Source organism: Zingiber officinale, chromosome 7A (genome assembly GCF_018446385.1).
Source record: "Zingiber officinale cultivar Zhangliang chromosome 7A, Zo_v1.1, whole genome shotgun sequence".
Classification (NCBI taxonomy): Eukaryota; Viridiplantae; Streptophyta; class Magnoliopsida; order Zingiberales; family Zingiberaceae; genus Zingiber; species Zingiber officinale.
Window position 1 is genome coordinate 119,810,949 of NC_055998.1, and position 15,690 is coordinate 119,826,638.

General features: G+C 40.3%; 2 protein-coding genes across 2 annotated transcripts; both read left to right on the top strand.

Annotated features, from left to right (window-relative positions):
* Positions 1-6,206: 6,206 nt before the first annotated feature.
* On the top strand, positions 6,207-8,903 carry LOC122002237 (probable carboxylesterase 8). The gene has a single exon (XM_042557341.1). It carries the CDS (start codon positions 6,301-6,303, stop codon positions 7,297-7,299), a length of 999 nt encoding a protein of 332 aa, XP_042413275.1. The 5' UTR covers positions 6,207-6,300; the 3' UTR covers positions 7,300-8,903.
* On the top strand, positions 7,864-8,844 carry LOC121999668 (protein rough sheath 2 homolog). Its single transcript, XM_042554318.1, has one exon. The coding sequence runs from the start codon at positions 7,864-7,866 to the stop codon at positions 8,842-8,844; it is 981 nt and encodes a 326-aa protein (XP_042410252.1).
* Positions 8,904-15,690: the final 6,787 nt, after the last annotated feature.

Here is a 15,690-nt window from a genome sequence, read left to right on the forward strand (position 1 = left end):
GCTTGTGCCAACACAATCGAAGTCCATCCTCGGATAGTGTAAATATTGATTGCTTTCTAAGACTTGAAAGGATTGGAAATGCAATTTCTTGTTACGATTCAGATAAAGAATCAAGGACGGATCTAAGATTTTAAGTTTAGGGGGAGGGAGGGGGGCGTATACTAAGTGATGAAAAATAATTATTAAATGTATTATATAATAATAATCTTCAAACTTTCAAAATGTATAATATATATTTAGTTGAAATGTGAAAAAAAATAAAAAAAGAGTCCTATAAAGATTTGAACTAGAGGTGTGTTAAAATAAAAATAAAACTTATTGTTAGACATATATTTTAAATTTGGATAAAATAATATATATACTAATAATTTTTTTAAAAAAAAATCTATAAATATATGTTATTAAAAAATTTAGGGGGAAGTGGGGGCATGATCGTAATGTAGATCCGTCCCTGTAAAGAATCGGGAACTAGTTGCTCTTTTAATATCTCTATATCGAGAAAAGAACTTCGTTTATTTTTTGCTTTTTAAAACAATTTGCTTGATCTTAAACGGACCGAACCATGCAGCCCGTGCTGGCCGGTTATATTGCTTATTTTCTTCGTCAACTGTCCAAACCCTCTTTTATATATATATATATATATATATATATATATATATATATATATAATACTTGACTATATATATATATATATATATATATATATATATAATACTTTAGTCAAGTATTATTAAAGTGATTCTAAATTTTAAAATAGTAAAGATAATACTTTCCTCCTCCCATCTGCTCATTCAATTTCAATATTATATACTTCATATTTTTAGTTTTATATTAGGCCAATTAATTGTAGCTAAGTCAACTTCATCGATAAGGACCCTATCGTAATAGAATAAAGTGACTATGTCATGAATGACATACATAAGATTCTTCTATGGAAAATATACGAAAACTCCTTTCGTTTTGCCTTCTAATTATTGACGCTCGATTATAAATTAAATTCATAATTTACTTTTCTTTATATATCTTGAAAAGAGACTATGAGAGGAATATAATTTTTTTTTACTATAATTGTATTAAAAATATAGATCTTCATAGAATACTTAATTGGTCAGGATGACAAAATTATTATAATAGGACAATGATTAATCCTCGATGAGTACATATTTTTAGAGAAAAATTACTCTCATCTTCTAATCACTTGAAAGTGAGTTATAAGTGAATCTGACTATGAGAGAAGTTCATCTCATGATTTACCCTACTTCATGTAATCAGGATGAATAATAAAAAAAAAATCTGAGCTTAAAATATATACTCTTCTACTTGCTATAAGCTAGAGATCGACAAACCACATCCAAATCTTTTATTGTACATCCACAAATTAGAGAGATACAATAATATTAATATATAATAATCTTAAGGTAATACAGTAGAATTTAAAAGTATAAATAAAGAAAACAAAGCTAAGCGCAGAAATTAAACAGTCAATCAGTGCGAACTATATATCAAAATGCATATATATAGATGGCAGTGATATATATAACAACTTGACAAGTGAGATGATGCATATAATTGATAATGCTTTGTAGTTAATAATGTCTGAATATGTCAGAAACCATATCGATGATAATGTTTTTTTTTTAATAATGCCTGAAAAATAAACTCATTTTATAACGCCATCTGCTAGGAATGAAAGAAAATAAATAAATAAATAAATAAATAAAAATTATATGTATGTTTCTGACTAGGGATAGCTAGAATTAAAGAAAAATAATAATTGAGGAGAAGAATTTTGTAAAATTTTTTTTTTTTTTTTTTTTTTTTTTTTTTTTTTTGTAGGATTTTCACTATATCAATTGTATAGGCTACAATTTCTATTCATACATATGACTATGCTAATTGAGTATTTAGGAAACTATGCTAAAATTAGAGAATAATCACGTATTTATGAAATCACAATTAAATATTAATACTTGACTGATTTTGTGGAGCTGATGTGATTCTCCTGATCTGATTGCGATTGTGTTTGATCTTGGAGTATTGAATTATTATCTTTAGCATGATTCTCTTGATTTGATTGTGATTGATCTTAGAGCATTGAATTATTATGTCTAACAACCCCCTCAAGCGAAATGAGGAGGAACACACCGTGAGCTTGTCCTGGAGAAGAGCAAATCGATGTGACGATAGACCCTTTGTAAAGATATCAACAACCTGGTCTTGGGTAGAAATATACTGTATCCGAAGTAGCTTGTGAGCAACTCGTTCATGAACAAAATGGAAATCAATCTCAATATGTTTAGTTCGTGCTTGAAACACCGGATTAGCAGTTAAGAATGTCACACCAATATTGTTGCACCAAAGGATCGATGGTTCCGGTAAAGGAACTCGGAATTATGTTAAAAGTGACTGTACCCAACATAGTTCAGCAGTAGCATGAGCTAGGGCCTTGTATTCGGACTCAGTACTGGACCGACCGATAACATGTTGTTTCTTGGAATTCCATGAAATGGCATTGTCACCAAGAAAGATGCAATAGTCGGTAGTCGAGTGATGATCATCGATACAACAAGCCCAATCAACATCGAAGAACACTGTCACACCAAGAGATGTAGATGGCCAAATCAGAAGGCCATGGTATGGAGTGTGCCGAAGATACCGGAGAATGAGTTTGACTGCCACCCAATGAGAAGAAGTAGGAGACTGCATAAACTGACATGCTCAATTAACTGCAAAGGCAATCTCAAGGCGAGTGAGGGTGAGGTATTGCAGGGCACCAACAATGCTCCGATACATGTGAGGCTCAGGCAAAGGATCACCATTATGTTGAGAGAGAGAGGAGCCAGAGGCAATTGGGGTATGTAAGGGCTTGTCATGCTCCATATGAGTCTGAGATAGAAGAACCACTATATACTTGGACTGACAGAGAAAAGCCCTTGAGGGGTGTGAGTAGCTTCAAAGCTGAGGAAATAGTGAAGTTGACCTAGGTTTTTCAGAGGAAACCTCTCATACAGTTGAGCAAGTGTAGCAGAGATATGAGAGAAGGAATTGCCAGTGAATATAATATCATCAACATAAACCAACAAATAGGAAGTTATCTGAGCTGAGTGATAGAGGAATAGTGCGGAGTCAGACCTGGATTCCTTAAAATCCAAGGAGAGGAGAGATTCTCGTAGTGTGACATGTCATTCCCGAGGAGCCTATTTGAGACCATAGATAGCCTTGCGAAGTTTGCATACATGATTAGGAAAGTCGGGATGTGTGAAGTCAAGTGGTTGAGACATATATACCTCCTCATGAAGAGTCCCATGGAGAAATGCATGACTAACATCAAGTTAATGGATGTGCCAACCTTGAGTGACAGCAAGAGCAAGAACTGTACGTAATGTGGTGGGTTTAATGACAGGACTAAAAGTCTCAACATAGTCAATACCCCGCTATTGGTGAAAACCTTTGGCAACAAGATGTTATAACGCTCGATGGTGCCATTAGATTGACGCTTGAGTTTGAAAACCCACTTGCAACCAACAATATTCTGAGTAAATGTAGGAGGAACAAGTGACCAAGTGCCATTCTGAATGAGGGCATTGAATTCAGAAGTCATGGTGTCTTGCCAGGCAGGATCTTTGTTGGCGCTGGTAAAACAGCTTGGTTCACAATACTCCGTAGTGACAATATGTGCAACAACCTTTGATTTGGCACGAGTAACCATAGGATGCAAGGAGCAAGCCGATGCCTTGAGAGATCCATTGGTAGATGCAGCAAATGGAGGTGTAGGGGATGGAGAGTCAGTAGTATTTGAACTGGAGGGAGGTGATGTAGCTAAAAGACCAGAAGGTGTAGGCAAAGAGTCCTCTGGAGCAGTAGAAGACCAAATAGAGACTTCTGAAGGAAGCAGTGCAGTCGATATTGATGGCATAGAGTTAGAGGGCATCAAGGATTGTGATGCATGAAACGAAAATGAGGTCTCATCAAAGTGAACATGGCGAGAGATAAAAATTCGACCTGTATGTGGATAAAGACACCAATATCCTTTGTAAGTATCACTGTATCCAAGGAATACACACTTGACAGATCGAAAATCCAGTTTATGACGATTGTAAGGCCGAGTTAGAGGATAACTAGCACAACCAAAAGTGCGAAAAAAATCATAGTTAGGAGGTCAATGGAAAAAGACCTCAAAAGGCAACCGACGATGCAACGTAGTAGTTGGAAATCGATTGATTAGATAAGCCACAGTGAGAAATGCCTCATCCCAGTAGTAGAGTGACATAGTCGCATGAACAAGTAAGGTGAGACCCATTTCTGTAATATGTTTGATCTTGCGTTCATCAACTCCATTTTGTTCACTCGTGTAAGGGCATGAGAGACGATGACGAATTCCGTGTAAGTGGATGACAATAGCAAGATTGCGATATTCGCCACCCCAATTTAAATGGCTTTAATTTTTCTATCAAATTGGTTCTCAACAAATGTTTTAAATTTTATAAATACCGATAAGACATCAGATTTTTACTTGAGAGGATAAATTCAAATATAGCGGCTATAATCATCCACAAAATGCACAAAATAATGACATCCATTAGAGCAAAAAACCCGTGATGGACCCCAAACATCTGAATGCATTAATTCTAAATGACTTGTAGTTTGAGATTGCAAATTTGGAAATGGTTGTTTGTGAGCTTTCTTACATTGACAAGCATCACAAAAAGCAACTATCTTATTTCCTGAGACAAGTAACTGGAAAATACAAATAACAAAAAAAATTACTATTGAAGATGGATGGCTAAGTCGGTGGTGCCATGTAGTAATTAAGAAGCACTCTCCGAGAAAAGTACATCATTTGGTGTTGAATTCCTCAGATCGATTTAGCCGATATAAGCCCCCATCAAGTGTTTCGCGAAGAAGTTCCTTCTTCGTGACTCAGTTCTTAACAACACAGAATGTCGAATGAAATTCAAAGAAGACGTTATTATCGGTCGTAAAGCGGACAACACTTAATAGATTTTTGTTTATAGTAGGCACATGAAATATATTACGCAAGTGTAGTGACCTATCGATACTCTTAACAATAGAATTACCAATATGATTCTCCAAATCTAATTATGATTATGATTGATCTTGGAGTATTAAATTATTATGTTTAACAGGAATGAAATGAATAAGATTTGAATGCAATTTTATATCCACTTATCTATTCTATTTATTAAATTTTCATATCCTTCCTTTCCATCCATATTTATATCTAATCTATCATCCTATTATTATCTACAATTTTTTTTTAAAATAAATTATTCTATTCATATTCTATCCATCCTACTATATATATATTTTAAAAAATAAATGAATAAATTATTTTAATAAACTTATAAATATTTATTAAATTTTTAAAATTTTAAATTCCTGCTCGAATAGGTAAGAATTTATCTACAAGAGAAGTTAGGATGCATATTAATAACCAAGATGAAAAGCTAGGGAAAATTTTTTCTTTTCAAAAAACAAAAAAGACTTATATATAGAGAGAACTCTGCTGTAGATTGTAGCCTCGTGTGTGCTACAGTGTTTCAGACGCCTAAATTCAATTATTTTTTTAAAATTAATATTTCCGTAGAGATGAACACTATACCCTAAAATTTTTAATTTAAAAAAAAATTGAAACACTAAGAAAAAATCTTATTAACTTTAAACAGATTATAACATAATTCATAAATCTTAAAATCTTAAATTCTAAATACATATAATATAACCTATGTATCTAAATTTTTAATTTTAAAAATCTTCAAAAAGAAAATTTGAATCTAGAGAGAAAATCTTATTTACTCAAACCCATTATAACTCTACTTCTAAATTAAAAATTCTAAATATATATAATATATCATAAAATAAAAAATATTATATAAATTCGGATGACTATATATATATATATATTATTCATTTAATAGATCAGATCTAAAAATCTCTTCCATTCATTTTTCTATTTAGATTGAATATCAAATTTTTTAATATGATTTCTGACCGTGTTTTTTATTTTATGAAAACAAATGCTTGAATTGTAAACTCATTTTGAAAACCCATTTGGTAAGCTTTCTCTATCAGAGGAATAAAGTAAGTTCAAAATCCCCAAAGAAAATTAAAAAAAAATACTAAAAAATCTATTAAAATTTTCAAAATTGCTTCGTGACGTACTGCGTATAGCACGCCAAAAATTTTTACTTACAAATTGTTTGTTCGCTGACTGACTGTTGAATCGACTTGCAGCTCAAAATCCACCTCGCCGCAGTCTAATTCTCTCTGTTCTCGTCCATGGAGAACTCATCCGGCTCTGGGGCGCAAAAGAGTCTTCCCTCCACGAAAAGCACCAGCCTCTTCCTCCAAATCGTCGAACACCCCGACGGCACCGTGACCCGCCCCCCGGTCCCCGTCCTCCCGCCCTCCGGCGATCAACCCGATGCCGACGTCCTCTCCCGAGACGTCCCCCTCAATCCCCCGAACGGCACATGGCTCCGCATCTACCGCCCCAACCCCCTCCCTCCAGCCGCTAAGCTCCCCGTCATCATCTACTTCCACGGCGGCGGCTTCGTCGTCTTCAGCTCCGGCACCGCCTTCTACCACGCCTTCTGCGAGGCGATGGTTCGCCATGTCTCCGCCCTGGTCGTCTCCGTCGACTACCGCCTCGCGCCTGAGCACCGCCTCCCCGCCGCGTACGAGGACGCGGCGGAGGCCGTGCTCTGGCTCCGATCCCAATTAGGTCGAGGAGGGGGAGGAGATCCGTGGCTGGCACGCCACGGCGACGCTTCCCGCTGCTTTCTTATGGGCAGCAGCTCCGGCGCCAACATGGCGTACCACGCCGGACTGCTCCTCACGGCCCTGGAGCTGCACCCGGTCAAGTTCACGGGGCTGATCCTCAACCAGCCCTACTTCGGCGGAGAGGAGATGACTCCGTCGGAGACGAGGTCGGAGGAGGACCAAATACTCCCCCTCCGCGCTAACCAGATGCTGTGGAGGCTGGCGCTGCCCGAAGGCGCGGATCGGGACCATCGGTTCTGCAACCCGGTGGCGGCGGTTCCGGCGGAGCTGAGGCATCTGCCGATGTGTCTGGTGACGGGCTGCGAAGGGGATCCGTTGGTCGACCGCCAGCGGCAGTTCGTGGAAATGATGGAGAAGGAAGGAAGCGGCGGCGGCGCCACCGCCGTGGTGGCGAAGTTTCGCGAAGGAGGGTTTCACGCGGCGGAGCTGCTCGATCCGGAGTGGGCGGAAACCCTAATCGCGGAGGTTCGGGCGTTCGTTGCTAGCGCTTGTTAGTAGCTCCACTAAACTTTGAAATAAAATAAAATATAAAAAAATTCAATGATTTTAAAAAGGTGAAATAATGGTCGTAAATAATGGATATTTGGTTAATGCAATTGTCGATCGATTACGATGGACTTGTGCCAAATGGGGCAGTGGAGTCTCTGTGTTGTCTTGGTCCCGATTAATGAAGTTGGGAGTTTTATAATGTAGCAGAATATAAAATGGCTGGTGCACTGCATGGTGCTGCTTGTATGGTGGATGGTGCATATGGACCAGAAAAGGAAGGGAGCAGCGGCAGAGGAGCAGAGCAACCCAACAATGAGCAGTCCCCCCACTCATTCAATGCTACGAAACATCATGTGACCAGAGAGACCCCGACACATCCACACCGATACCCCATCTTTCTTTTACCATCCTCCCTCACCTCCCTCACCTCCCCCTCTTTCTCTCTCTATTTGTGTGACAGAGAAGAGACACTGCTGGTGCATGCATTTTTCCTCAATGTCGCGTCCTCGCCTGAATTGATTGGTATTTAACTTGTCGATCCACGGCGTTGCCTCTCAGTTCGATGGGATGATGAGGGAGCGGCAGCGGTGGCAGCCGGAGGAGGACGCGCTCCTGCGGGAGTACGTGAAGCAGTACGGGGCGAAGGAGTGGGCGCTGGTGTCGGAGCGCATGGGGCGCCCGCTCCACCGCGACCCCAAGTCGTGCCACGAGCGCTGGAGGAACTACCTCCGTCCGGGCCTCAAGAAGGGCTCGCTCTCCCCCGACGAGCAGTCCCTTCTCATCTCCCTCCAGGCACGGTACGGCAACAAGTGGAAGGCCATCGCCGCCCACCTCCCCGGCCGCACCCCCAAGCGCCTCGGGAAGTGGTGGGAAGTCTTCAAGGAGAAGCAGCTCAAGCTCAATACCAACCACACTTCCTCCTCCTCTTCGTTCTCCTCTTCTTCCTCCCCCTTCGCCTTTCCGCCCTCTGTTTCCGCCGCTGGCGCCGCCTCCCCTAGCGCGTACGAACACATCCTCCACACCTTCGCCGAGAAGCACGCGCTCAATATGACCTGTGCCGACCACTCCCCGTCTCCAGGCAGCTCCTCGTCCGCGGCGGCGGCACCGTCGGTGGCGCTCTCGCTCTCAATCTCGCCGCCTCCGGCGCCGGAGCTCGCGCCGCACCAGCTGTCTCTCGTCGCGAGGCTGTGCGAGGAGGTGGAGGAGGGACGGCGCGCCTGGGCGCAGCACCGGAAGGATGCGGCGTGGCGGCTGAGCCGGCTGGAGCAGCAAATGGAGACGGAGAAGGCGCGGAGGAAGCGGGAGAAGGTGGAGGAGGTGGAAGAGCGGATTCGGCGACTGAGGGAGGAAGAAAAGGTGTGGCTGGAGAGGGCGGATGCAGAGTGGAGGGAGAGAATGGGACACTTGAGGACGGAGGCGGAGGCCGAGGAGATGGAAAAGGCGGAGGCGTGGGCGCGCAAGCAGACCAAACTCCTTTCGTTGATCCAGACAATCGCCGGCGGCGAGGGGCGGGGGTCGTCTCGTGACCACTCCATTCTTCAATTTCCTTAGCATATGTAACATAAACTAGTTGATGCCGACGATTAACAATAAGAACCACACTTTATTAATTCTGTCTTCCTAATTTGCCAAATGGAATCCACACGCCGTATCTATCATCGCTGTCAGCTCTGTATGTTTCCCGGATTAACACGATAATATCTCATCATCATCGTCAAATAACTAGCTCCTACTATCTATAATACGCCGTAGATGTACAGAAGAAGAAGAGAGCAGCTTTTGTTGGAGGAAGGGGGAAGATGGTAGGCGTTAGGTGGTGGTGGTGGGTGAATTGAGTGGTGCCCGGAGCAATTAATTTTTCCATTAAAAGCGAAGGGACAAAAGTTGAATTGTCACCGCCCGGAGTCATGGGGGAGATTAGAAGGGCAGCAGGAGCCCGCCAGCCAGCCAGCCAGCAGCTTGCGCAGGGAAAAGGACAGGTCGCATGGACGATTGGGCCTGAGGACCTCAGTCCCAGATGGATGGATGCATTTGAAGGGTAGTGTGGTGTGGGAATTGGAAAGTGAAACCTCCTCGTCTTGATCTCTTATTTCACTGCTCTCTCTTTTATCTGCTCACTATTAGTAGCAGTCAGCAGGGGCAGAGGACCCCCTTGGCGAGATGGGACGCTTCAGGGCCCCGTCCTTTTCACACCACCACGTCTGCAGGCCTGAAGCAATAAACAACACCGCGACAGAGTAGCGGCACCACCGCGGCACGATGTGGCATCGGATGGGTGGGTGGTGGAGGGAGACGAGAAAACACAGATCAATTCTATGCGATGAGCGCGGGAGAGACAGCGACAACTCCTTGTCATGTGTGGTCGGAATGGGGAGGAGGAGGAGGAGAGTACCTGCCTCTCGCTCTTGGACCTCGCGGAGATCCCCAAACTGAGCAGATCCGTGCTGGGTAGGCGTGACACTGACAACACTATCCAGCGGCTAAGTAAAAAAAAACATAATTCAAAAGCTGATTGCTTCCGCGTTAGAAATGTTTTTTATTTTACAATAAATTTTGTAAATAATATATATATATATAGGTAACAATTAATAGACGCCCTTTTTTAAATGTTTTTTAAAATTTAATTAAAAAGGTATAAAAAAATATTAAATTTTTTAATATATTATATATACCACATCGATATATGTTATTTGTACCAAAATTAGCAGTACCAAGTATTTTGGTATTTCAATATATATTGAATAAATTATTTATATTTTTAATTAGGATTTTGGGTTTTAATAGTGCCATATAAGATTTTTTTTAAAATATAAGACACAATATGATCAGAATACGATTATTATTAAAAAAATATAAAAATATTAGATTTTACGTCTTATGATATATATTATGTGTCTTATTGTTCAATCCAAAATCAAAAGCTATAACATTTCAAAATTTACTCGGCAAGCATAGTGTAGCAAGTATTAACTAGTAATTGCTACAATATAATTTTCTCTATTGTAGCAGCTGCTGGTTACAACATAGGAAAAACTATATTGTAATAGGTACTGGTTAGTGATGTGCTTAGTTTGTAAGTACTTTTATTCTTATTTTTGTAAGATCGTCGCGCTAGGGGGATGAATAGCATTCGTGACTTTCACGTTCATTTAAAACTTTCGAGAGATAAGCAGTAGCGGAATAAAGAAAAGAAAACGTAATGCTAACAAGGTCAAGAGTTAATTGGTTCGGAACCTGTGACGACTTCTACTCCAAGGTGCACATTCGTTGAGTGTTTTCGATGGGCAATCACTATCAGTTCAAAATAGTACAAGTAGAGATTTACAATTTTTGAAGAACTAAAATAATTTAAATGTACTGACGATCTACAGATCTGAAGAATCAAGCATTCGGTCGTCGGAGCAGCTTTTGGACATCGTAGAAACGTTTTCTGAGCAGCGTATAGATGCAGAAGATGATTGGAATGATGTAATGAAGTTGCTGGTCGAAACCTTCTTTTGTAGCCTTGTTTGGGAGCTTGGATCTCCTCCCGGGTGCTTGGAATGTGTTGACGTAGCGAGCTCTTGTCGAACCTTCATCCTTGAAGTTTACCCACGTCCAAGCGCCCGGACCCCCTCTGGGCACTTGAAACACTGATGTGGGTCGACCAATCATCACGCTCCAGCTCAGCATGTTAATCAAATTTTGATCATTCGGGCGCCTAAAGCACCAGGCGGTTGGACTCCAGGCGCCTGGACATCCTCTGGGCGCCCGGACTACCATTTTTATCAAGTCATTTTTCTGCAAAATAAAGTTAGTTCAAGTAATAATATATAAAGAATGATAAGTTTTGACAATTTTTAGATTGTCTGGTCATGACTTTGAGTTTCACTAAAACTCTAGGTCAGACCTGTTGGTGCGGGTATCACTAACGGTCTAACATAGGTTTTGATGAATGACAAATAGGTTAAGTTAGTTTTGTTGTTGTCTGACACTTTGATCGAGTGTGCAGGAGAAGTCCAGACAGGTCGACGGGCTGACCGGATGTCTGGCACGAAGTCCAGCTAGGTCGACGGGCTGACCGGATAGCTGGCGAGAAGTCCAAGCGGGTCGACGGGCTGACCGGACGCTTGGCAAGAAGTCCAGATAGGTCGACGGGCTGACCGGATAGCTAGCGAAAGGTCTAGACGGGTCGAAGGGCTGACCGGACGTCTGGCAGGTAAGTAAGGTAAGTCACTGGAGGGGAGTGACTGCGAGGACGTGTTCCCGAGAAGGGAACATTAGGCGTCGATCCGGCTTAGATCCATTTCGGAAATCTAAGTCGAGATCGTGACTAGATTCCGGTCTCGGAAAGACGGAATCTAAGTCATACTTTTTCTGTTAATTCATACTTTATAAATTGTGCTAACAATCTGTGTTGCAGGGTATATTTTACCTCGGACTAACCTTGTTTTGCAGGAGAAGGAATCTTTGGAAAAAGGTGGTCCGGGCGCCCGGAGGTCCGGGCGCCCGGAAGGGATCCGGGTGCCCGGAGACAACTTTTATCCTCTGCGTCGCCTCGCCACGTGGAGCATCCTGACTGGACTTGCCACGTCGCACCAGGGCGCCCGGAGCAGCATATAAAAGAAGCCCCAGGGGTGGAGCTTCAGACACAACTGAGAACTCTTCGACTGCTTGCCCTGCTGCTCTACGCTCCTACGACGCTAACAAAGCTTCGACAAAGTGCTCCTTCTTCTTTGGTTAATTTCCTTGTCGGTATCACTTTGTTTCATTAGCATTTCTTGTACTCTTTTTGTAATCATATTCGAATTGCTAGTGATTACCCAACGAAAGTGGTCAAGGACCACGTGCCTTCGAGTAGGAGTCGTCATAGGATCCGAACGAAGTAAAATCAACTCTGTTCATTTACTTTTTCGCTGCGTACTTTTACACTCGAGTTTTCGAATCGATATTCACCCCCCTCTATCGAACGATCACGGTCCTACAAGTGGTATCAGAGCCAGGTTCCGCTTTGATTTGGTGCAACCACCAATCAGACAGGGGGTGAAAAATTAACCTTTTTTTTTCGATTTTCAGTTTTACGTTTAATTTCAAACTGGTATTATTACCTGATTTAAATTTTTTTGCGTTGCAATTAAATCTAAATTGGTACAACACCAATTTGGATACTTCTATTTTTTTTTTCTTCTTCTTCCGCACTACTAATTCAAGACCAAGTCTTGGGATTTTTGTTTTTCTTTTCTTTCTTCTGTGCGCAGGACTAAAATGTCTCAGACAGAAGGATTCAGCACAGTACGACCTCCACTCTTCAACGGGGACGATTTTCCGTACTGGAAGAAGCGCATGGAGGTTTACCTCAAAACAGACTTCGACCAGTGGATGAGCGTTACGAGACCCTATAAAATTCCAGCAGACAACTCCGGGAATATACTGGATCCTGAAGACTGGACAGCAGATTTGAAGAAAAAGGCATTAACAGAAAATAAAGCGATTAACACTCTACAGTGCGGATTAACAAGAGAAGAACTGAACAGAGTCGGTCCACACAAAAACGCTAAAGAACTGTGGGACAAATTGATCGAGCTGCACGAGGGAACGAGCGACGCCAAGGTAACAAAACGAGACCTGCTTTTAAATAAAATTCTTAATATAAAAATGCAGGAAGGTGAAACGGCGAATCAGCTCCACGCGAGGATCAAGGACATCCTCAATGGGCTTCATGCGATAGGCTACCAGATGGAAAATAGAGACTTAATAAGGTACGCATTGAATGCTTTTCCACGAAATAGTTTGTGGGCATCAATCGTAGATGCCTACAAAATCTCTAAAAATCTTTCTAAGTTAAAATTAGACGAGCTTTTCTGTGAACTAGAATTACATGAACAAACTAATGCTGGAGCCGAGAAAGGTATAACTTTATTTGCAGGTTCCTCCAAAGAAAAGAAAAGCAAGCCTGAATATGAAGAAGATTCCGACCAAGACTCGGAAGACGAAGAACACCTGGTGAACTTGGTAAGAAAAATGTTCACCGGGAGAAAAAGGAACTTCAGCAAGAAGGACTTTCAAAAGATCAGTTCTCCCACCGAACAAAAGAACGTGACCTGTTTCGGATGCAACAAAAGGGGGCACTACAAGAACGAGTGTCCAAGACTGAAGATTGACAAACCGAAACAGACCAAAAAGAAGGCTCTCAAAGCAACGTGGGACGACTCCTCCTCGAGCGAATCGGAAGCAGAAGATCAGAAGCACCAGAGTCACCTCGCGCTGATGGCCCGCGAAGCTGAAACGGAAGACGAATCGGAAGACGGGTCCGAACTCGAATCGAGCCACGAGTCCGTACTCGTTTCCGAAGGTTTCGAAGAGGTATACCTGAACCTAAATCGTAAATTTTTTAAAATTATTTCTTGTTTGAATAATAAATTGATTAAACTAGAAAAATGAAAACAAATCACTTTTTGAGGAAAATCAAGACCTCAAGGAACAAATAAAAAATTCAAATCCAACTCAAGATCTAACACTTGAGGAGGACAATTTATCATTAAAAAATGAAATAAATAATTTAAAAGAGATATTAGAAAAATTCACAACAAGATCAAAAAATCTAGACTTAATCCTAAATAATCAAAAAGCATGCTATAATAAAACCGGACTAGGATATAAGTCGAATTCAAATAAAACCTTCAAATCATTAATAACCCAATACAAATCAACCAATCTAGCTTGGGTTCCGAAAGCGTGCTTAACCACGCAAATAGGACTTAATCAATATTATATACCTAAAGAAAAAATACATTATATAAAATCGAATAAACCAAACCAAAATCTAAAATACAAACCTAAATCAAATTCAAAATCTAAACACTTTAAAAAACAACAAAATATAAACTATCACCAAGTTAATTATAACTATAAAAGAAACAGACATAAACCTAAAATCAAAATTTAAATTAATGGCCAATAATTCAGGGGGAGGCTCCAGAATAGCTGGCACCTCCAAAACTAAATTACCCGACAGGGTAACCTAAACAAACTAACCCGGTAGGATAATTATGACTAGTTAAAAGAGACCAAGTTTAACTTGAATCATGGTACTGGTGAAGTTTTTGGATGATAGTACGTTAGGGAAACTTGGGCATCGCATGTCTAGAAAGATATGGTTTCGATCTGGTGCATTTGGCCAAGTGGAACTGACCGAAGCTACCCTTAAATGAATCCTAACCAGTTAGACCAAGGTTTAGTACTAAGCTCCATGGATAGGACTATTCGGAAAACCTCGAAAGGTTGGTTACTACTAATGACGTCCATGTGACTCACCAAGCTTAGAAGTTTATCCGAAGATTGCCTATTTGTGGAGACCAAAGCTAAATCTGAATCTAACACAAGTTAAACCAAAACTCCATAATTAAAAATCCAATTTCATCTCACAAAATCATAGGATTCCCTGATTGATAATATAGATCGGGTGAGATGAATAAGGCTTAAATTTGTTTAATTAAAATTAATTTCAAAATTTTAATTTTAAACTTAAAAATTAATTTCAAAATTTTTATTTTAAACTTAAAAATTAATTTCAAAATTTTAATTTTAAACTTAAAAATTAATTTCAAAATTTTAAACTTAAAAATTAATTTCAAACTTAAAAATTAATGTCAAAACTTTAATTTTTAAAACTTAAAATTAACTTAAATAATGCCTGCCAAAAAAAAATAAAAAAATAAAAAATAAAAAGACTAACTTTAATTCCTACTTACCGTAGGAAACCAAGTGGATTTTGGACAGTGGTTGCTCCAAACATATGACTGGAGATCACACTAAGTTCACTCAACTCACTTACAAAAGCTTAGGAACAGTTGCCTTTGAAAACAACGGCAAACTCAAGGTAATTGGTATAGGTAATATTGAATTAAAAATAGACTTTATAATTACAAATGTTTTACTTGTTGAAAATTTTAAATATAATCTTCTGAGTATAAGTCAATTATGTGATACTAGGTATAAAGTCAAATTTCTCTAATTTCAAAAATTGAACCCAAAACTGTGGATGAATCCCTACTAGACCCAGACTGGATTATAGCTATGCAAGAAGAACTAGCCCAATTTGAGCGTAATGAAGTTTGGGACCTAGTACCACCACCTAAGAATAAGAAAATAATAGAAACAAAATGGGTATTCAGAAACAAATTAAGTGAAACGGGGGGAATTACTAGAAATAAGGCTAGGCTAGTTGCCAAAGGGTTTAGTCAGGTTGAAGGACTTGACTATGATGAGACCTATGCCCCAGTAGCCAGATTAGAATCCATTAGAATGTTACTAAGTTATGCAGCCCATAAGGGATTCAAACTATACCAAATGGATGTTAAGTCTGCCTTTCTTAATGGACTAATTAAAGAAGAAGTTTATGTAGGTCAGCCTCCTGGG